This window comes from Pyrus communis, chromosome 17 (genome assembly GCF_041283825.1).
Source record: "Pyrus communis isolate YQ-2024b chromosome 17, ASM4128382v1, whole genome shotgun sequence".
NCBI lineage: Eukaryota > Viridiplantae > Streptophyta > Magnoliopsida > Rosales > Rosaceae > Pyrus > Pyrus communis.
The window spans coordinates 9,342,106-9,365,331 of NC_142581.1; the positions used below are offsets into that span (position 1 = coordinate 9,342,106).

General features: G+C 38.5%; 4 protein-coding genes and 1 non-coding gene across 7 annotated transcripts; 3 read left to right on the top strand and 2 right to left on the bottom strand.

The window, feature by feature from the left end:
* On the top strand, positions 1-676 carry LOC137749527 (large ribosomal subunit protein eL27). The gene has a single exon (XM_068489638.2). It carries the CDS (start codon positions 85-87, stop codon positions 490-492), a length of 408 nt encoding a protein of 135 aa, XP_068345739.1. The 5' UTR covers positions 1-84; the 3' UTR covers positions 493-676.
* A 2,987-nt stretch (positions 677-3,663) lies between these two features.
* LOC137708396 (scarecrow-like protein 23) lies at positions 3,664-5,507 on the top strand. The gene has a single exon (XM_068447457.2). It carries the CDS (start codon positions 3,964-3,966, stop codon positions 5,311-5,313), a length of 1,350 nt encoding a protein of 449 aa, XP_068303558.2. The 5' UTR covers positions 3,664-3,963; the 3' UTR covers positions 5,314-5,507.
* A 3,005-nt stretch (positions 5,508-8,512) lies between these two features.
* LOC137708536 (uncharacterized) lies at positions 8,513-12,617 on the top strand. Of its 2 annotated transcripts, none has more exons than XM_068447634.2 (4): positions 8,513-11,103; positions 11,380-11,581; positions 11,675-11,871; positions 11,963-12,617. In XM_068447634.2, exons 1-4 carry the CDS (start codon positions 8,793-8,795, stop codon positions 12,016-12,018), a joined length of 2,766 nt encoding a protein of 921 aa, XP_068303735.2. In that variant the 5' UTR covers positions 8,513-8,792; the 3' UTR covers positions 12,019-12,617. The 2 variants fall into 2 exon arrangements, with proteins under 2 accessions (XP_068303735.2, XP_088545991.1); XM_088689865.1 differs by having other exon boundaries at positions 8,519-11,103; positions 11,684-11,871.
* A 526-nt stretch (positions 12,618-13,143) lies between these two features.
* TRNAD-GUC (transfer RNA aspartic acid (anticodon GUC)) lies at positions 13,144-13,215 on the bottom strand. The gene has a single exon. It is a non-coding gene; the product is annotated as a tRNA-Asp (tRNA).
* Positions 13,216-14,474: 1,259 nt separating this feature from the next.
* LOC137708784 (uncharacterized) lies at positions 14,475-23,226 on the bottom strand. Of its 2 annotated transcripts, none has more exons than XM_068447935.2 (7): positions 23,071-23,226; positions 19,413-19,528; positions 16,054-19,308; positions 15,730-15,972; positions 15,422-15,580; positions 15,172-15,330; positions 14,475-15,010 (listed from the first exon to the last, which is right to left on the bottom strand). In XM_068447935.2, the coding sequence occupies exons 2-7, from the start codon at positions 19,491-19,493 to the stop codon at positions 14,771-14,773; spliced, it is 4,137 nt and encodes a 1,378-aa protein (XP_068304036.2). In that variant the 5' UTR covers positions 19,494-19,528; positions 23,071-23,226; the 3' UTR covers positions 14,475-14,770. The 2 variants fall into 2 exon arrangements, with proteins under 2 accessions (XP_068304036.2, XP_068304035.2); XM_068447934.2 differs by having other exon boundaries at positions 19,413-19,577.

Here is a 23,226-nt window from a genome sequence, read left to right on the forward strand (position 1 = left end):
TATAAATTAGATCTGTTAGGGTTTTTCCTCACCACTCCTTGCCGAAACCGAGCATCAGAGAGAGAGAGAGAGCAGAGAGAAACAATGGTGAAGTTTCTGAAGCCAAACAAGGCGGTGATCAACCTCCAGGGCCGCTACGCCGGGCGTAAGGCCGTCATCGTGCGCGCCTTCGACGAGGGCACCCGCGATCGTCCCTACGGCCACTGTTTGGTTGCGGGGATCAAGAAGTACCCCAGCAAGGTCATCCGCAAGGACTCCGCCAAGAAGACGGCCAAGAAATCCAGAGTGAAGGCCTTCGTCAAGCTCGTGAACTATCAGCACCTGATGCCCACCCGGTACACGCTGGATGTGGATCTCAAGGACGTCGTCAACGTCGAGTCTTTGCAGACCAAGGACAAGAAGGTCACTGCATTGAAGGAGGTGAAGAAGCGGTTCGAGGAGCGGTTCAAGACCGGGAAAAACAGGTGGTTCTTCACCAAGCTCAGGTTCTGAGAAGGGAGATTCAACAGCGCCGTATCGGAAATGGGGTCTGATTTGCCTACTGTGTTTTTTTTTTTTCAAGTTAAAAGTTTTAATTTTTGGAATTAAATGAATGTGACCTTTTCATGGATTTATGGATTAACGTTTAGCTAAACAATTAAAATTTGCTGTTATTGGGATATTTAATTTGGTGGCATTCCTTGTTAAGCTACGTTTTTCTGCGATTTTAGACCAGCATTGCTCTTCTGTGTTGATTGAAATGTTTATTTCTTGCAATTGCTTTGTCAATTTTATTTCGGGATTCGTAGTGATTGGATTTAAGTTTTAGGTTATTTGGAGCTGCTAGATGTGCTCTGTCGATTGCCTACTTGTGAAATTTTGTTTTGCACCGATGTTCTGCTTTTGGCATTTGAACCATGTTGTTTCGGGTTTATGTGATTGAATTGTATGTTGTGGCTTCTTGTTTGTCAATGTCATTGTCAGTTGATCAAATCTTAACTGATGTTTGTTGTTTGTCAATATCATATTGTTGGTTAATAAAATCTTCGCCGATGGGTGTGTTGAGTTTTATGTTTGTGCTTGTGGTAAAATTAGGGTTCAAGTTAGATAGGACCTCAAACTTCGGACTTTATTGATTAGACATTGTTTATCATTTCAGCATGATGTGTTGAGTTGAGTCATCGACTGGTGGCTGGTGATCGAATGATTTTGGTGTCAAAATACAGACGTGAATGAAGTTGATGTCTGTTTTCGGTTGTAACTTATAAGTTATAATCATGTGGTTCTGCTTGTTTTGTGTTTATCATGAAAGGATTCGATGCTAAACCGATGTAGCATTGTATGGATTGATTTGGTGGTGTGAATTTTTTGTTGCAATTTGCAAACATTTCCATGCCAACTCTTTCGTAGACGATTTTCGATTTTTCATGTGTGTGCAAGTACAGTATTTGCTCGTAGGCCTAATCTTGTAATGTGAGGTTTAATCCATTTCATCTTTGCCTTAAGTCTCTTGAGGTGGAGCTGCCTCGTGTGGATGCTCGTTCATAGAACGGGTTTCTGAAAATCAAAACTCCGAGAGAAGTCTCGCTTTCATTTTGATGTCGAAAATTATGCAATTTGGTTTTGAACTCCGAGTGAAGTCTCGTTTTCACTAGTTTTCTCATGCACCCTCCAGTTTCTGTAACCCTTGATTTGCTTTGTTTCTTTGTTGATTCATCCAATTCGAAGGCTGAAAAAACTGGAGGGGTTCAGTGGAAGAAAGTTGTGTGTGCGGAAATCACTTCCCATCTAACGAAACTTTACAATTCTCAATAGAAGCCTTAGTGAATATCCTCTGTATCTATTCATTAGATGCATTCAAATTCGCAAAGCACAATTCTAATCTCCAAATTCCCAAGCAGAACCCTTCTAAATATAAAACATATGTCAAACAGACTTCCATTGACGAGCAATTCCGGTTCCCTGCCTGCTCAAGTCTGCGCTGCTCCATGTCACCGCGGCCTTGGCACTCCGCCACTTGACCACCGGAAGTAGAGAATCCTTCTTTACCAGTTGAAGAGCCAACCGCCCCTATCGTTCAACACTCAGTTTATTCTTTTTGATGGCCACTTGCTCAGTTTGTTCATTTTGACGTTCGAGTTTTGTAAATTCGAAATTTTTTTTCAATAACCCGATCTACTTAGTAGTATGTGAAATGATTAATCATGATTGAATTGATAAAATATTATTTTTGCTTATTTGTCAATTTAAGTGGATATAAACCAGAAATACTAAGAGTTCGGACTTTGAAGACTTGACCTTCTAACTTATGTACACCCTCCCACAGAATCTTTAATGATTTTGGTAGGCAATAGGGAGATAGGGAGGGACAAGGATTGTCTGCCCTCCTACGGGACCCTTCCGTGTTTTTTTGTTTATGTGGTCACGGTTAAACCACATTAACATTTTATATTACTATTCATTTTTGTCTTATTATCTCTATAAAAAAATAATATAAAATATTGACGTGATTTAACCGTGACCACATAAAACATGAGGGCACGAGAGGACAACGAAAGTGTGAGGGCAGACAATCTTGTCTGATAGGGAGCTAAGTCTTTTATATTGAAAATGATGAATCAAAGGGAGCTAAGTCTTTTATATTGAAAATGATGAATCAATTTATTTTACATCAATTCACAGTGTACAATACGTTTAAGTGATTCTGATTTACACGCTAAATTCTCTAGAATGCTTTATTTTTGGTCCTTATATTTTAACAGCATATATCACACACGTGTGGTATTTCTTTTCATATGTAAGTAAGACGTCTTATGTTCGATTGTCGTCAAATGTAAATTTGAACCACATTATTATTAGCTCATTGTGAAGTTTGTCTCACTCTCTCACATTTTTAGTATAAATAATATTGTTTGTTCAGAAAAAAACAAGATCACAAAAGAAAGAAAACGAAGAAGTCCAACTAAGCGTCCAAGGTTGTACAGCTTGCAAAGCCGCCATCTAAAGTTCCAAAAATTTGAGAATTTTGAATGGTCTAGATGTTTGCATACAACCATACAAACAATATTCAAATCTCTCTCTCCTGTCTCTCTCTCTCTCTCTCTCTCAACAGAAAGTTAACAATCCACACAAAGACAAACCCTCCCCCTAAACATCGTCCCGAGAATCCAAAGATGATGCTAATTGCACCATTAATCAACTTATCAACCCTTAACTTATTCATTTAAATCCACAATCAACCCACCCTTATTCTTTATTTTCCCTAATCCCCCAACACAACAAACGGACTTAACGACAACGCCTAAACGGAGTCCCTAACGAGGACGATTTCCCCACACGTGTCAACTCCTCACCCCCCACACGCTCCGGAATTTTTTTTTCATTGGGCTAGAACCTAGCCCGATTGACCAAGTTTTATAGTAAGTGACGAAATTGTTTTTCAAGCATTCAATTAGTTGTATTATAATATTTTAAATTTTTTAATGTATCATAAATACGGGTTTAACATATTAAAAAATCTCCTCAAATGTTTATAACTAGGGGCTTTTAGATCCAGGTCAAAAAACGTAGAGTGTTTTTAGGAGTGAGTCCAGTTATCTAATTATTAGCGAATTTTTTTTTAGTATGTTAAAAATATAACTCGATATATAATTTATAATACAAGTATTTGACATTTGTTATGAATCTTATGGTTTCCGTTTGTCAGAATGAAAAATCTCTCCAATTGCCTCCGCCCCTAAAGTTATAGACTTTCTGTTTCATTTCCTGTAATTTTTCTCACTTTCTCGCACTCTCTCTCTCTCCAAACAGCTTTGTCTCTCTACTTTCTCTCCTCCCTCTCTCTCTGACAAAGCTTTCTGCAGAACTCTCTGTACGGGCGTTTGGTTGTCTTTCTCGCTTTTCTTTGTCTCTTTCCGCTCGAAAGCTTCCGAGCTTTTTATATTCTCTCCACGCTTCCTCCTTCCTCCTTCTCCTCTACCAGTCATGCTTCAGAGCTTAATTCCTCAATCCCCAATCGCCGCCGCCAACCCTAACAATAACAACCCTACCTCCTCCTCCTCCTCCATGAAGACCAAGCGCGTTGACCGCGACCTCGCTGGCAGTGGAAGCGGCGATTGCGACGCTGAAGACCCCTCCTTCACCAAGCGCCTCAATTCCGGCCGAAACTTCGGTGAAAAAACCGCAGACGATCGTGACACCGAACCGGTGGAGGAGGGCGAGTCAGCCGGACTCAGACTGTTGGGGCTCCTGCTACAATGCGCCGAGTGCGTCGCCATGGACAAACTTGACGACGCCAGCGACCTGTTACCGGAGATCGCGGAGCTATCATCGCCTTTCGGGTCGTCGCCGGAGCGAGTCGGCGCGTACTTCGCGCACGCACTGCAGACGCGCGTGGTCAGCTCCTGCTTAGGTGCCTACTCGCCGCTCACCGCCAAAACCCTAACGCTCGCTCAGTCGCAGCGGATCTTCAACGCGCTCCAATCCTACAACTCCATCAGTCCGCTAGTCAAATTCTCTCACTTCACGTCCAATCAGGCGATTTTCCAGGCGCTGGACGGCGAGGATCACATCCACGTCATCGATTTGGATATAATGCAAGGCCTCCAGTGGCCAGGATTGTTCAACATCCTAGCCTCGCGGACGAAGAAGATCCGGTCAATGCGGATAACCGGGTTCGGGTCCTCTTCGGAGCTCCTCGAGTCGACGGGGCGAAGACTCGCCGATTTCGCGAGCTCGCTCGGCCTCCCCTTCGAGTTCCAGCCGCTGGAGGGCAAAATCGGGAGCATAACCGAGCTGAATCAGCTCGGAATCAAACCGAGCGAGGCCACCGTGATCCACTGGATGCACCATTGCTTGTACGACGTCACCGGCAGCGATTTGGCAGCGCTGAGGTTGCTGGGCTCTCTGAGACCGAAGCTGATCACGATCGCCGAGCAGGATTTGAGCCACAGCGGCAGCTTCTTGGGAAGGTTCGTGGAGGCCTTGCATTACTACAGCGCGCTGTTTGATGCGCTCGGGGACGGACTGGGCGAGGACAGCCTGGAGAGGCATATGGTGGAGCAGCAGCTGTTCGGCTGCGAGATTAGGAACATCCTCGCGGTGGGCGGGCCGAAGAGGACCGGAGAGGTGAAGGTGGAGAGGTGGGGGGATGAGCTGAAGCGGGTCGGGTTTCGGGGCGTTTCGCTTGGCGGGAACCCGGCAGCGCAGGCAAGCTTGCTGCTGGGGATGTTTCCGTGGAAAGGGTACACCTTGGTGGAGGAGAATGGGTGCTTGAAGTTGGGTTGGAAGGACCTGTCGTTGCTCACAGCCTCTGCCTGGCAGCCGTTGGATTGAAATACTTTGACCGGAATGATCATCGTAGTTGTTTTTCAGTCGGCTGTAATTCTTTGCGGGAGAAAAACACTGTAGTTAGTTTTTATTTTTGGTTATTTGTTAAATGTGAAAAAAAAAAAAAAAAAAGAATGGAAAAATCCATAGCTCATCAATGAGGTCTTATTATTTAAGTGAGAATTATTTGGGTTGTTAAATTCGTTGCAATTGTTTGGTTGGTTGAATCTGGGTTTTGGTGATATTTGGCTTGGTGGGAAGTTGCAATCAAAACGTGGGAGAGAAGACTTGTCCTCCTTTGTCTGCTGAATCATTTTACTACGATTAGTCGTCCACACAGATGATAAGATTTTGACCGATGATACTTTAGATTTGAGTTTTGATATACCAACGGCAAAATAGGATGGTCAAATCAACTCACGTGCACGATTAATCTTACCAAATCCCATCATCCTATATTTAACATGTGTGGATACAGTGGATTAAGGGATTAGAAATAGCTAAAAGAAAGTTCCACAAGTGACATAATAGTAACTTACCTCGATCACATTTTCACTAAGGTAAATAATCTTTTTACCATTTTCTTTAATGAAGTTTAACACTCTTTAATATGTGAAACGTGAGAGCCATTGTGCCAATAGAAAATGAAGGGTGGGAGTGGCCTCCGTGGGGATATAATTTTTGTACGCCTTTTTCTCGTGTTGCACACTCATATTTATTTACGTTTGTTAATTTTTCTTTGCTTTATTTAATAAAAATCAAACTTAAATAATGTCATTTCCCTTCTTTGTACCCTTCCATGAAAACCATGATTACAACGTGAGATTAAAACTAAACCCTACCCCATATTGATAACGGCTTATGTATGCCCACCCCAGGCACCAATGCTTCATGGGGGCAACAATGGTTGACCTATGCACCGAGCCAGCCTTATTTTACATGTCACATTTTTTGTACACCTAGCCAAGCTCGGTTTGCACTTGGATCCTTCTTGTTTTGCGTGCGTTGAGCTCACCTTGCTTTCTGTGAGCAGAACCCGCCTCATTTTGGGTGCATGGAGCCCACCTCACTTTCTGTGCACTTGGGTTCCTTCTGTGCCAGCAGAGCTTACCTCGTTTTACGTGCACAAAATCCGAATGGAAATATTTTCCATGAGTATTAAGGAAAACATTATAAGGCACTTGGAAGCGACTTGATGGTTTATTAAGCAATAAATGTGTATTTCGTAGAATATTTAAGCAGAAAACTATGTGAAAAATATAGTAGTGAGGTTGAAAACAATGTCAAAATGAGGTTATACCCTAGACAATATCAACAGAAAGTGTTACTTTAATTTTCAAAACTTCACGGTGAGGCGAATGTGAAAATAAATAGATAAAATGGCAAATTTAAGTACAAATTTTTAGAACTGGCAACAAACTGTGAATGTTAACCCAAGTTTTTGTTTTTGTTTTTTTTTTTTTTTTTTTGAAAAAGGCAAATTTTGTATTTGCGCGAAATATTTTTTGTGAGCATTAAGGAAAACAATATAAAGTATTTGGAAGCAATTTGATGGTTTATTAAGTAATAAATGTATATTTAGTAGAATATTTAAGTCGAAAACTAAAATAATATGTGTAAAATATGGTAGTCAGACCTAAAACATTGTCAAATGAGGGTCTTCCCTCAAGAACTCAATGGAAAGCCTTACCTTAATTTCCAAAATATCACATTGAGGTGAAGGTGAAAATAAATAGATTGAACGATGATTTAAGTGCGACTGGGCGAGGATCGGTAGAGTGGCACCGATCTTTCCCTATTCCAATTTATATACTTTATTTGAGTAGCCATTATTAAATTTAAATATCTTTAAATTTGTTGATTACAAGTGTTTAAATATGAATTATACTAGATTTTGCACGATTTTTTTTTTTAAAGAACATGAATGTGATAGTTTATTATTAGGGTAAGAGAAATTTAAAAAAAATAATAAAGAAAAAAAAATTGAAAAGGGGGGATCGGTATGATACTAGCGACTGCAATATAGTTGCTAATGTGCTAGCGAATGTTTTTGTGGATAATCAGTAGCGGAGTACCAATCGTATCATTTTCCATTTTTTTCCTTTTTTTCTTTTTGTTTTTGTTTTTCCATTCAATTTTTTGTTTTCTTCCTACCTTACTTTATGTATATTCAAATACCTTTAGATTTATATTTATAACATTACTTTCGAGTGTTTTGACATGGATTACTATCCCAATTCCTTTCATTTAATATCCCTTCGGTGTCATTGAGCTAAATAAAGTCCATGCATATTTATTTAGCTCCTAGAAAGTATTTTATCACTCTCAGTTCACCTGCAAGTGCGGGCTAAGAGGCTAGTAAGCATTGAGATTAAATTTTCTACACCTAAAATGAATGTGGCCTCTCTGTAGCCCAATTATTGATTGACACATATTCATAAACTTAACTTTTCTTAACTTTTTTGTCAGAAAACTTAACATGTGTTAGTGAATGATTGGAGCTATAGAGAGGTTACACCTTTTTTTTTTTTTTTTTTTTTTTTTTTTTTTGAGGAAAAGCTACTAGAGGTGGATTCGGTTCAATTCGGTTTGGTTTTTTTTCAGAAACCGAAAACTAAACCAAATTTATTGTTCGGTTCGGTTCGATTTACTTCCAGTTTGGGGAGAAACAAAAGAAAAAGAAGAGGGCTCAATCAAATTCACCACCACAATTTTCACAGTTTGACAATGAGAAAATGCAAAGTGAAAAACACTTGCAGAACATTGATAGCAGCCGGGGAGGAACAAAAGAAAAAGAAGAGGGCTCAAAATATTTGGGCTTCAAGTTTGCTTTCCAAGACATTTGAGTCTGAAAATGGCTCAAAAAATAAATATCCAATATAAATAAAATTAATACATTTTTGATTTGGTTTTCGAACCTCAGAAAACGAAATTGAACCAGCGACATTCGATTTGGTTTGGTTTGATTTTTCACATTTGGTTCGGTTTTTTTTCTAATTCAATTTCTTTTGGCATTAATTCTGTTTACAGTCCAATTATTCTCCATTTTTTGAACCTACCACTAAAAGCTACACCCATTTTAGGGGCAAAGATTTGATCTCGTAACCACTACGACTTACGAGTAAATGAAAAAAAAAAAATCACAACTTCACAAAGTAGTTGACCTGACCACTCTATATGAACACAAAAATCCATCAAAAGCCCACACCGAACACAAAAATCCATAAAAAAAAAAAGCCTCTCTCTCTCTCTCTCTCTCTCTCTCCAGTCTCCATCTCTCTCTGTTCCAAAATCCTCCAAAGCCTGACAGAAATCATCAGAGACAAGTAAGTCATCTTTTTCCCACTCTTCTCCTTCAAATTCTTTATGCCAAATGTAAAACCTTTCTCACTTCATATTAAATTCTGGGAAATTATTCCGAAACATTCAGAGGGTAGTAATTTGATTGATTGATTGATTGGATAATTAAGTTAATTAGGATTACGATGATATCTTTAGACGGTTTTGAGCCCGTAGCTGTATCTCCCCAGAAACAAGACCCGGCATGGAAACACTGCCAACTTTTCATGAAAGACCAACCCAATGGGGGTAAAGTTGAGTTGAAAAAGTGTATATATTGTGGCAAATTGTTTCAGGGTGGTGGGATTAATCGCCTTAAATCCCACCTTGCCGGTCGGAAGGGCAATGGCCCCACCTGTGATCAGGCCCCGCCCGATGTTAGAATCATAATGTTGCAGAGTTTGGATGATGGGATTGCAGCGTTTAGGCAGAGGAAGAGTCATATTGTTGCTAACCCACATTGTAGCATTAGCGAAATTGACGGTTCAATAGGCGAAAATGGAGAGTATAAATTGGTTGTAGGACCGAATGCGTTGGTGAATGATGAGGGGGTTGGTGGGTTGAGTGGGAATGGAGGAATTAGGTTAACTGATAATTTGACCAATGTGCCCATTGAAGTAGATAATTCTTATAGGAGTAATGCTCAGCAGGGATTAATTGGAGTGGCCGAATTGGATTTTACGGTAGATGAAGTGGAAGAGGAAGATGGTGGGACGAGTGTTGATCTAGGAGTACAGCAGAGGGGTAGACCTTCTGGTGGTGCTACCGGTTCTGGTACAGTTAATGGCGTTACGAAATTTAGTGTTTCCCCTCCTTTTCCTATTTCAGTAGGCAATGCTTTTCCCAATTCAACTTTTTCACAAAACCAAGAAGAAGTTGGCATCAAACTGAATTTTTCGGTAGATCTGGAAGAAGATGTTGGATTGAGTGTTGATAGAAGAGTAAGGCGGAGGGGTACACCTTGTAAAGCAGCTACTGGTTCTGGTTCAGTTAATGGTGTTACGAAATTGAGTAATGCTTCACCTCCTGTTCCTATTGCAATAGGTAATGCTTTTCCCAATTCAAATTTGTTGGAAAATGAAGAAGTTGGCATAAGTAATACAAATGTGAGTAGGAAGAGGGTAAGGGATGAAAATGCTTCCTGGGCTGCCAATGATGGAACCATAGGCAATGATTACAAGGTAACGAGGTTGAGCATTGAACAGATTCATATGGCAATTGGTCGGTTTTTGTATGAAATTCAGGCTCCCCTGGATGCAGTAAAGAACTCTGTTTATTTCCAGCCAATGATTGATGCAATTGCCTCTGGGGGAAAGGAGACTGTAGCACCCTCATATGATGACATTCGGGGTTGGATGTTGAAGAATGCTGTTGAAGAGGTGAAGAGTGAAATTCAACAACACAAGGAAATGTGGGTGAGGACGGGCTGTTCTCTTCTAGTCAACCAATGGAATTCTGAAAAGGGTAGAACTTTGCTAAATTTTGCTGTGTACTGTCCTGAAGGAACAATCTATTTGAAATCTGTGGATGCTTCTTATTTTGTTTTTTCTCCAGATGCTTTGTTCGCATTTTTTAAGGAAGTGGTTGAAGAAATTGGAGTTGGACATGTTTTGCAAGTCATTGCAAATACTGAAGAGCAGTTTTCTGTTGTTGGGAAGAAGTTGATGGATACGTTCCCAACTCTGTACTGGTCTCCCTGTTCCACCGCTTGCATAAGTTCCATCCTCGAGGATTTTGGAAAAGTTGAATGGATAAATTCTGTAATTGAACAGGCTAGATCTGTTACAAGATTTATCTACAAACACGTTGTCATTTTGAACATGATGAGAAGGTTTACGTTTGGGAATGACATTGTTAGGCTGGGAGTAACTAGGTTTGCGACAAACTTTATGACATTGAAACAAATGGCTGACCTTAAATATAATTTGCAGTCGATGGTTACTTCAAACGAGTGGATGGACTGCCCCTATTCTAAAACACCAGAAGGATCGGCAGTGTTAGATATATTAAGTAATCATTCATTTTGGTCTTCGTGCATTTTGATCACCCGTTTGACTAATCCACTCTTGCGAGTTTTGAGAATTGTTGGTAGCCAGAAGAGGCCAGCGATGGGATATGTTTTTGCAGGGATGTATCGAGCAAAAGAAACAATCAAAAGAGAACTTGTCAAGAAAGAAGAATATATGGTGTACTGGAACATTATAGATCACAGATGGAAAAAAATAGTGGATTTTCCCCTTCATGCTGCAGGATTTTACCTTAATCCCAAGTTCTTTTACAGCTTCAATGGAGACATGCATAATGAAATTGTGTCGAGGATGTTTGACTGCATAGAGAGATTGGTTCCTGATATAAAAGTCCAAGATGAAGTAATCAAAGAGATAAACTTGTACAAAAAAGCTTTTGGAGATTTGGGGAGGAATTTGGCAGTCCGAGCGAGGGACAATCTGCTTCCTGGTGAGAATATTTCATTAGAATACATTGTTATTTTGAGTCGCATGGTTTCGATCTTGGCTATACATGTAGACGGAAGGTAATTAAGCCATCTTTTAACTTGGTTTTATGTAATAGAATGATAGATGTGATAAAATGCATAAAATATGCCGGCCATATAGTTTTTTTTTTAAAAAAAAAGAAAAGAAAGGTATGAGGCCTCTTTTTTGAGGATATGCTGCAGAGTTCAGATGTTATTACATCGCTTGGCTCACTTCTTTAAGTCTCTGTTTGTCTTAGCTGAATGGTGGTCGACATATGGTGGTGGTTGCCCAAACCTGGCGCGCTTGGCAATTCGTATTCTCAGTCAAACTTGCAGCTTAGTTCAGTGTCAGGAGAATCAGATTCCTTTCGAACAGTTGCACAAGACGAGGAACAGCTTAGAACATCAGCGGCTTAATGATCTTGTTTTTGTTCAATACAACTTCAAACTAAAACAGAAGTAAGTGGAAACCAATAGGTTCTGTTTATTTGTATATTCCAAATGTTCTTTGGTCAAAGAAAATAGATCTTTTGCTAATAGACTGTCTTATAGGGTTCATAGGCACAAAGAACAGGAGTGCACAGATCCTATATCATTTGACGGTGACAGCATTGCCGAAGACTGGGTAGCAGAGATGGAGATGCACCAAGAAGACATTGAAAATCTTGATTGGAGGTCACTTGATCCCCCCTCTGAGAACTCGAGGCTTTTAGAACTTTCGGTTGATGAAGTAGAAGAATTGGGTTCAGGTAACTAACTATGTATGGTTAGTAATTTATCGTTGAAGAATGTATTCTTTTCTACATCTTGAGTTAAACTAGAATGTTGGTCAATGTGCAGGGTTTGATGACGGTGAAATTTTGAGCGGATTGAAAGTGGTTAAAGAAGAATGTTAAACACAACGCTGTAAGCATTCACTACACCACCGTCACTTTCTTGGAGTGCCTACAGGGAGCAAAGCACTTAAGCAAGGTCGTATGTCTAGAGATACTGCTCGGGCCCGATTATTTTCTTTCCCTGGCATTACTGCTGAGTGATCGATTCTGAGATGCATTAGTATACAAACGTACGAGGAAAAATACGTGATCGTGGCCAGCGTCCCGTGATGTGAATTGGTTTTGCAAGTTCCTGCAACAAACAATTAAATGTAGGTAGTGTACATGGTAGAAAAATAGGGCTTTGTAGCTGACAATTGGAATGCTGAAGCTTTTAACTTTTCAGATATCCTTGTAGTTATAAAATCATTTTGCATGTTGCTCACAAATTTAGCTCGGTTGGAGGAATTTGCAAGGTATCAAGAGGGAAACAATCGGTTTTACCTTGCAGAATGTTCAATAAGAGCATCTCCAACGGGGTGGGGGGATGCAAAATCATATTCGCATCTCGTTTTATGTTTTCGGGAGTTGTAAATGAGAGTTCTACACTTATCGGAGAGATGTAAATTTGAGATCTCATTTAATTTTCTCTTTATGATTGGCTGGATTTACCACTAAAAGATGTAAACTTATGTATCTACTTATATTTTTCCACCGAGATGAATATTTTACATCTCTTCATTGAAGAAATTTCTGCAACTAAAAATGTAAAAATGTACGTTTCAAGATATTTTGAATTTCGCACTAAAAAAATTATCTTACCCGCGAGAGAGAAAACAAAAAGAACCCATATCCTCGTCCATTTTTGCTTTTAGCCTTGAGGTTTAGTGTAAGCTTTCATGTTGGTTAATTAGTTTAATAAAATTTAACCAAAAAATTAGTATATAAAATAATTTATTTTATTAAGGGGCATTAGTAATTATATTCATTTCCATTCTGATTAAGGTGAATTAATAAACAGTTTATATGGAATCTCTATTTCTCCTCAACAACTTCAGAAATCCAATTTTGACTCCTCTTCACTTTGATTCTTTCATTTTTTATTACGAATAGTAAATAAGTCAGGATAGTTGGAAAAAAAACCGTTCATAAATAAAGTCTGGACCAAAATAAATGTAGGCAAAAATTGAAAAATCAAAATAAAAACGCCGTTGCCGGGGATCGAACCCGGGTCACCCGCGTGACAGGCGGGAATACTTACCACTATACTACAACGACTTGATGCTAGTCGCCCGCGTGAAATTATATAATAATAGACTATGGGAAACTTCAAATTACTACCAGCCGCCAAGGTCCAGAACAATACTACCAATAGAAATGCTCGAACATATATGTTTCGTTCAATCGAGTATTTTATTGGAAATTATAGATCATAATTAATTTTATAATATTTAATTTTTTTATGAATGAAAAATAAGAGTCCTGTGTCATAGTTGAATTCAAATTCATGAGTTGTATCTGTTTGTTGGAACTTTAGGCAACAGTCATACTGTTTCAAAAAATGTAGCTTGAGTTCTATATAAACTCAAGCTTCCTACCTATCTAATAGAATTAAGAGAAGGGTTTTCTCCAATATCTTAGTAAAAATCCGAGTCGTGTCTTAAGAGTACGGAATATATAAAATTCGTTAGAGTTCGAAGATTGAAGTGCTTTTGATTATAGATTGTTGAATCTTGGGAGATGGACGCCTACCGAACTATAAGCACAAGAGTAGGGGCGAAATTTTGTCTTTAGGACATTGCATATATGCAAGTCTCAATTTCTAAATTTGTCAGTTTTTTAAACTTTCTCTCTAGTTGTTTATATTAATTTTGTACACAAGTGATGTTGTGAATCTTTTTATAATAATTATTATTGTAATTATTGTTGTTATTTTCATATTTTCTAATATTGGTCCAACATATTTGTCTGTTGACTCAATTTGCAATCCTAGTTTTAGTAAAGCGTCAAGCTCCGGTCTCAAATTCTTTGGATATGAGACCGGAACCTATGTTTGGAAGATGAACTTATATGATAGCCATGTTTGAATTTCCATGGCTATCATATTCATGTGGAAGCTAGGAATTCTTTCAGATTCATTTCAGAAAAATTTGGAAGATGAACTTGCTTGAATGCTTCAACTTGAAATATATCAACATCCGCGGGGGATGGAGGACTACGACACCTTCTGTTACGTGATTGCCAAGGTACTGTGGAGGTCACACTCAATCCAAACCCCATAGGAATCAATTTATAAAAAATAAAAAAAATAAAAAAACTAAAATGAAATGCTAAATACTCATCGTCAGGGAGGAAAAATAGGACTATTCGTAGGAGCTAGAGTGGATAAAACAGTACTCGTTATGGAAGTGATCAACAACATTACCAAAGCTCGTGGGGGTGTATCCTTATTTGGCGGAGTAGGTGAACGTACTCGAGAAGGAAATGTTCTTGATGAGGGGAGATACGACTCACAAACAACTTAGACTGTCCTCTCCTTTTCATATCAACAAACGCACAAATTCTTATATTTCCGAAAGCATCTGCAACCCGGTATAAAAACTAAATACAAACTTAAATAACACATGAATCTTCTGTGTTTTGCTTTGCAAACAGCCAAGGGGATAGGAACTAAAATAAATTGCCTGACCAACAACCTCTCAAAAAAACCAAGCTTGAAAGCATAAAAACAAAGCCTTCAATCTTCATGTGCAAAATTAATAACAAGCGAAACAATTAACGAAGTAATCAACCAAAAACCTGACGGTCAAACCCAAAAACATAAATATGTAATCTAGTATTGTTTCCCAAGAATGATGCCGATGAGCGCAGACACCACGGCCACTCCCACGATGAACTTAACGCTCATCATTGGGGAAGCCTCGGCAGTATGTGTATGGGTATCTGAAGATGATGAGGTTTGAATAGGTGTTGCTTCTGCCTTCTTCTTGCTCTTCCTTTTCGATGGAGTTGAAACGGTTGATCCAATGTCCCTGGATTTCACTTCCAGTCCGGCTACACTGCCTCCATCACCCTGCAAGTTTTTTTCGTTTCCCACAAGTTGTTTAGGACAATTATGTTGGAAAACTTGACAGCCACGTACAACTTAAGATTACATAACTAGTGTATGCTGTGTTCGAAACTTCTACTGTGGTGGTATCTATAAAGGGAGTTGGGAAACAGAAATAAACATACCCTTTCTGTTACTTTGGTATCTGCCAGCTGCAGTTTTTGCTCGAGCTCCTTGACTTGCTTATCTAGAAGTGCGATTTCCTTATTCTTAGCTTCAAGTTCTTCAAGGGAACGCTTCAATGATGCTTCTCGTTCCAGGTCCTTTTGAGAATCTGCTTCTTTCTGTTGAATAGGAAATTCAAACATGGAATGTTGAGAATTGTCATCGTACAGTTTAAGTAAAAGAAATCTTAAACATTGATCGGTGCCTTACCTTTTCAGCAACAGTGGCATGAGCAAGTTGTAACTCGCTATGGAGTTTTGTGACTTGTTCATTCAATAAATCTCTGTCATTGACCTTATGCGCGTGATCCTCCAACTTTGAAGTCAACTTTGCCTCTCTTTCAGCCGCAGCCGCCTTAATGCTTTCAACCTACAATTCATCTGAGTCAGAAAGAATTTTTAAAAAGATGAATGTGCCCCTTTCTTTGGCCGCCCCCATCGCATGCAGAAAATAAATATTTATAGGTTGCAGGATAAGAGCATATTCTGTGGATTTTTTTTTCATGAATTGATATTTACCTCTTTTTGCAGTTGAGCTTCGGTTTTCACCAATTTCTCTTCGAGTTCCTTGAGAGAATTCTGCAACAAAGGCTTCTCAGCAACCTCAGCCTTGAGATTTTCAATGTCAGATTTTAAAGCAGCTTCTCCTGCTTTTTGTTCCTTGAGCTGTTCTTCAAGCTCGGATATCACTTGCTGGAGTTCCTTCTTAGTATTTTGATGCACTTCATTAAGCAGGCTGTTCTCATCCATAACCGAAGATATCTGTGGAAAACGAATGTAGCTAATAAGCATAAAGCAACAATAAATAGCCGCAAAATAATCACAAGAAAGTTTGGTGCAAACCTGAGATTGTAGTTTCTGCCCTTCGGAAGAATGCTGCTGCGTTAAATCTTCAATAGTCCTTTTTGCAGCCTGAAGTTGTTCAACTGTTTCGTCCTTCTCAACAACTGCAGTAGAATATTTTGCTTCAAGGTCACTTAGTTTGGACTCATATGTAGACACATCCTCCGTAAGCTTTATATTTGCCTCAGCTAGTTTTCCGCTCTCTTCTTCAAAGTGAGCTGACTTGGTTTGCAGTTCCTCAACAATATTCTCCAGACTCTTCAGCTTCGATAGACTCTCTTCCAGCTCTGCTTTTCTGGTTTCAGAAACCGTAGATGTTTCTCGAACTTGCTCTTCATACAATTTTACTTGGCCTTCTAGTGCATTTAGCTTCTCGAGCAATTCATTAGCTTCCAAATCTCTCTGACTGAATCTTTCAATGGCTTCTTGCAATTTCATCTCTGCTTCCACAATGCGGGCTTCAGAAGCAGAATGAAGGTCTAAGGCTCTCGAGTGCTTATCTGTTAATTCCTCAACAGTGCTCTTGTGCGAAACAAGTTCTCTTGTAGTGACTTCAGTTTCAGATAGAGCAGCATTCAACGATTCTTGCAATTCATCAATCTTGCATTTCAACTGAACATTCGTCTCAACTAGCATTTCATTTTCTGAGAGGGACTGAGAAGCTTTGTTTTCGGCTTCCAAGATCTGTTTTCTGAGTTCTTCATTCGTACTTTCCGAAGATGCGAATTTAGCCAAGCTGTCGTCCAGCTCTTCTTTCAACGATGCAGATTTCCGCTCTGCTTCGGCAACATGCTCTTCATAAACCTTCACCTGATCTTCAAGAGCCTTTAGTTTCTCAAGCAGAGAATTTGCCTCAGCATCCCTGTTAGTGAAGCTCCCTAATGCTTCTTGAAGTTTGATCTCTGAATCCCTCACTAGGGTTTCATGTAGCGCTTGAAGTTCTGAGTTCTTTGACGTTGTTTCCTCTATTACTTTGCCTTGTTGCTCCAGTTGCTCCTCGGCAGATTTGAGTTTCGCTATGACCTCACCTTCTCTGATTCCAGCAGCATTAAGATCATTTTCAATGCTTTCCAATTTCTCTTTAGTCATCTTCAATTCATCTCTCAAGACCTCCACCAAGTTTTCTGATTCGGAAAACTTCTCAGTAAAACTACTCGATGCATCCTCTAATCTTTTCTTCTCTTCTGTGGCAACATTCAAGGCTTCAAACAACTCCCTTTCCTTTTCGTTGGCCGCTTGCAGTGCAACTTCAAGGCTAGATGTTCTAGCTTGGAATGCCTCGAGTTCAGAGGCAAGTTCAGATACCTTGTTAGAATAATTCTTAGAATCTGCTTCTGCATCCTGACATTTCTTTTCCAACGCAGTTATTTGTTCCTCGAGTTCTTGAATTCTGTACTTCTCTGTTTCAAGCATTAACTCCAGCTCGCTCACCTTTTTACCAGTATCCTCCACTTTGGTATGAGAAATTTGGACCAAATCTTCAAGTTCGAGGCTTCGCTGATGGTGTTCAGTGGCCCGGCCCTCATGTTCAGCACATTTCTCGGAGGCAGTCTTCAGTTCCTCCTGAAGCTTTGAATATTGCGAAGTTGCCTGGTTTAATGCAGATTCCAGCTCGCCTATCTTCTCTTGGTATTCTTGCACCTGACTGGTCAGCTGTTCCTTTTCTTCCTCGACCTCGCTCAATGTAGTATTGAGTGCAGATATTTTTTGAGAGAATTCTTGCAGACCACTCTCAGCAATTCCTCGATTCAGCTCTACCACATTTACCTGTTGCTCAAGCTCTACATTCTTTTGTTTTACTGCTATAAAGCGCGTCTCGAGCTCTCTCAGTTGCAATTTTGCCTCCTCTGATGCTGCATTTGAAGCTTGAATAATTGCTTCAAGTTCAAGATTCTTTTCAGTAGCAGTTGCAAAAGCAGTTCCTGATTCCTTGTGGAGCTCTTCCAACGACTTCAACTTCTGTTCAAGCTCAGCATTGTTTGACAAAGATTGAGACAAAAGATCATCTTTTATACCGAAGTTCTCCTCCGAAAGCTTCAATTTTTCTTCGAGATCACTGCACAGCTCCTTCATCAGATGCACATTACCGGTGAGATCTGCCACAGCTGCTTCCAGAGCTTCTTTTTCTTTGGTTACTATTGCCAAATTTTCCTGTGCAGCTACGGCCTGTTCTTCTTGAGTTTTTCGTGCGGCTTCAACTAATTCCTTGGCGCTCCCATCCTCCTGTAGCTTCAACTTGATTTCTTCCAATTCAGAAACCTTTGCTTGAAGATCTTCTTTAGTTGAGGCAAACAGATTTTCAAGAGAGGAAATATCTTCCTTCACTCGAGATTCTGAGGCCTTTTTCAGGTTCAATTCCTCAGTCAGTTCATCTATCAGAGCTGCCTTAGCCGAGAGTTTCTCCTCCAGGTCCACACCTTGAGACTTTGATAGAGCCAGCTCTTCTTGGACAGCAGAAAGCTCGGCAGCGGTAGAACTGAGTGCTTCTTTGACTTTTTCATCTTCGGCAATCTTTTCATACAGGCCCTTGAGTTCTCCTTGTATCAAAGCCATCTGATCTTCCATCTCTTTCGCACTCAACTTTGTTGCTTCAAGCAGTTTCTCGAACTCCAAGGCCCTCTTTGTCTCAGATTCAGCATGTGAACCACTTTCCTTGTGCAGCTCCTCAAACTTTTGCACCTCGCAGGCAGAACTCTGCAGCTCTTGCTCCAATTCCTGCATCCTCTTTCTCGAGCTTTCAAGCTCAAGGTTGAGACCATCAAATGATTCCTTCACCCCGATCAGATCCTTGTGCTTTTCTTCTTGAGCTTGCAATGCCTCTTGCAAAACATTGAGCTGCGAACTGTATTTCTCCTCGGCTTCAGTGATTTGCTCTTGCAACTTCTTATGACTGAGTTCGAGCTCTTCATACTTCTTTCCGCTTTCTCCCAGCTTCTCCTTCGTAAGCAAGACCTCATGCTTCAGCTCAGAGTTCTCCGATTCCGAATGCTTCAACACACCAGCCAACCTTGCGACTTCAACCTCAAGGTCACTCACCTTCTCCCGAGCTTCTAGCAATTCTCTGCTCGAATTGCTCGAGCTTCTCGTAATAACAGATGGCTTGTCGTCCTCCCCCAATGCTGTTTCAGCAGCATGAGAACCATCCTTCACATCTATCAATTCTCTCTCAACTTTTATGAACTCTCCATCAAAAGTTGCGTCCTCCTCTTCCTTCTTTCCTTCTTTTTCAACCGGAGGCCCTTCCCCATTCGATACCTACATAAAAAAAATTAAAAAAAACATTCAAAATCGATTCAAATCCCTGCAAAATCAAATGATCCCACGAAAGGCTTAAATTACAGATCGTCGATTGCGGTTACCTTGATCACTTCGGCATTTGTAGTCTCGGCGTCATCAGCAACCTTCACCGCGGTTTCGGGAATCACTTGTGCTTCTTCCATATTTTACCAAATTTTCACCTACTCCACTTGCTTCTCTGTGATTTTAGAACAACAACTTCATCCGACTGGCTAATCTAACAAAATCTATCATTTGATAAAAAAACTTCATCAGACTTGTCTAAAAAGAAATCATCACCTTAATTACTACACTTTCTTTTTCTAGGAAAATTCTTTTACGTTAAGGCTTTTGCAATAATAATGCATGAAAAATGGGTAAGCTCAGAGGGGCACTTCTGTAATTTGGGTCACAAGGAGAGGACAGGTCACAAGATCCCCTTCTAAACTGCGGGCCGGACAAAGACAAACAATCTGACGTGGAAACCAAACAGGGTCCCATCAGCATCATGGCACAGAATTTTATTATTTCGAGCATGTTAATTCAATTATTTTTCATAAATTAAAAGAAAAAAAAAATTCTAAATTTCTAGTCATTTATTCAGGCTACTTCTAACATCAATATGAATAACTAATAAAGAAAACTAATGAAAAAAGTTTGAAAATTTTGAGTTTCAACGAAAATGACAAAATAAAAGGTAAAATGAATATGACCAAGATTGATTTTTTAGTGTAAAAATATGATTTTTCGTTAAAGTTCCCTAACTAATAACGGTAAATGTTATTCATACAACTATTTTTACCTCCCAGTTTTACACATTCTTATTAGTTTTTTGTCATTAATCTTCTTCACTTCATTTATTTAACGGCCGAAAATTGAAGAGGAGATATGAGAAGTTAAAAAGAATGCATGAATAACACTACCCTTAATAAAGCATAGGTTCTAGGTTTGTGGTCCCCATTCAAGTAACCTCGATAATGTTATCACAGCTCGAGCTACTAACACTACGCAATTGTGGAACCATACATCTGTGATACCCCAAAATGAAAAAGCCAATAGGAAAACATCTTAATTATTTTTAAGGTAAGATCAAGAGTGGTGCTATCAAACACCACTTGTTGTCTTCCATACATTCTTCTTAATTTACAGTTGTTAGATCGAATAAATTAAAAAAAAAATCAAATAAAAGAAATTAACAAAGAAAAACACCACTTGTTGCTTTCCACATATTCTTCCTAATTTATAGTTATCAGATCAAATAAATTAAAAAAATATCAAATAAAAGAAATTAACAAAGAAAATTAAATGATATGTGTAAATAGCACCCCCTAGATCAAAACCACCTGCTGCCTGCCATTTTTTGTCACTTAACTAGTGATGATCTTAACATGTGATGATTTCATGTGGAACGATTTAGCATGTGGGACCCAAGATACTTAATTCAACCCCATCTTCTAAGAATTCATTTTTAATATAGAGGATTGCATCATTACATGGCTTTAAAAAAAAAAAAGAAAAAAAAGAGAAAATTGGAAAAATAAAATAAAATAAAAAAGCTGTCCATCATTGAATCTCTAGAGACATCTGGACCGTCCGTTGCTAATACACAAAAAGTGCAGCACACAGTGGGTGGTGCCCTGCCACCAACAAGGTTGGTCTGTCAGGAAAGGGATCTCTCCTAATTATTCCCTTCTAATTCATCAAGTTTGAAGATCCAGACCATTAAAATTTGATCGAACGATTACAAATAGAAGTCTATTTTAAAAATTATAATAACTTTAATCGTTGGATTAAATTTTAATAGCTCAAATCTCGAAACCTGATAGATTAAGAGGAAGAGATCTAGAGATATCCATTTCCGGTCCTTCCATCCTTCATTTTTTGGCTGTATTTTTATATTTGAATTGACAGATCACAGACAGACCCCATCTTTTCTTAATCTCCTTTCCAAGTTGATGACCAAAAAGAAGAAAACAAAGAAAATTAAAAAGATTGTTTCAAAGTTAAAGCAGCAAGGAGACATCATTTTCTTTCTTAATTTTGTTTTCCTATTTCAGATTTTTTTATTATAAATATTATCTGCACTAAGAGGTTAAATGATTAGGCTAAAACTCATAATGAGTTAGCAATAATATAATTTAAATTCGTTTTGACGAGAATCGAACATAAAATCTCGTATTTTTTTAATAGATCCTTAATCACCATTTTAACTCCTTAATTACATAAAGAGGCATACCAATTATCTTTGACAAATGGAGAAAAAAAATTAGGTAGCCACTAATTAAGGTTGATCGTCAAGATCAACTTTGACATGACATAGACGCTACGACATGAATAATAGGGGCGAGGGAAGAAATGAGTACGAGATCAACTAAGTCTCTCTAATCAATTAATTCTCAATTTTTCAGATATTAGATTATCTAAATAATCTCATGAAGCATACGTCAGCAATCACACGAGAAGTCGAGAATGAGTAAATTACATATTACATACATACAATACATAGCATCTTTTTCTCCATCTTACATTTACCACTATTTTTGCTACTAGTAATTCAATAACATTAGTAATAAAAACTTGACTAAAACTAAATAAATATATATTAAATTTAATTTAATTTAATTAAAAATAATGTTATTCATATCATATTTTTATGTTATATTTCTATATCATCTTAGATGACATCTAAAGTGGACATCCACATCATTTGAAAAATTTGCAAAATCCAAGGAAATGAAGAAGAAAGATTTCTCGTGTACCACAATCATTGTTTTATTAACTAGTTTTTTTAATTATTACTTTATTAACTAATAAACTAAATTAAAAAATCTGATTAATTCAAATGATGTGGCTGTCCATATCAAATGCCACCTAAAATGGTATGAAAATATGGTACAAAAACATGATATGAATAACATTATTTTTAAATTAAAAGCTGGAATCCAAGTGAACTCGAAGTCTCAAGCCGCAAAAAGTCGTGCAATTAAACCAACCTCAAATATAGCCAAAAAAAAAAAAAAAAAAAAAAAAAAACCAACCTCAAATATATTAAATTTACCAATAAATTCATACTTTATTAACGCTTTAATAGCGATCTAAACAGCTAAGACGACTAAAATCTCCACCTAACACCCCTAATTAAATAAAAATTAATTTCGAGATTTATTAGTTGTCCTGCTTCTGCAAAGATCTCAAAGCAACATAGACTGGTCAAACAAAAAAATGAACCAATTTGACTTTCTCATCAAAATAAAAACGAACATAGAAACTGAAGCAGATAAATGATCATCAACCAGCAATTCGAAGGTGAACGAATTATGATATGGTGATGGTTTCTTCGAAGACTTTTTTTTACAAGACGATATTCTAAACTACTCTAATTTACGGTAACGCGTGACAGTATTAGTTTCCATGAACAACTGGCCTAACTCATTTGCAGATCCATTCAGAGACTTCAAAGACACAAACTTTGACATAAAAAGCACATGAAAATCTTCATATGAAATTATCAATCCAATCCACATATAAATCAAATTCTCAAATTTTCACAAAATCCAAACCAAACCCAGATTCCATCATCACCCTATGATCGATTAAAGCTTGATGCTTGATCAAATCAAAACACCACAAACAAAAGAATAACAAAACCTCTGCATCAGTCAGTAAAAACAGAGCAACCATGCACAAAATAAATAGAAAAAGAAAAAAAACAAAATAAGCAGAGAGAGATTGATGGCTTACCTGATGAAGTTTTGATCGGATTCTCCTGAGATTTCTGGGAAGCTTTTTTTGTTGTTTTTTCTCGAGAGACGAAGAACAAATGGATCGATTAGGATTTTGGAGGAAGGTGATGAGGACTATGAAGGTGAAAAAACAAAATGAAAAGGGCAGAGGAGT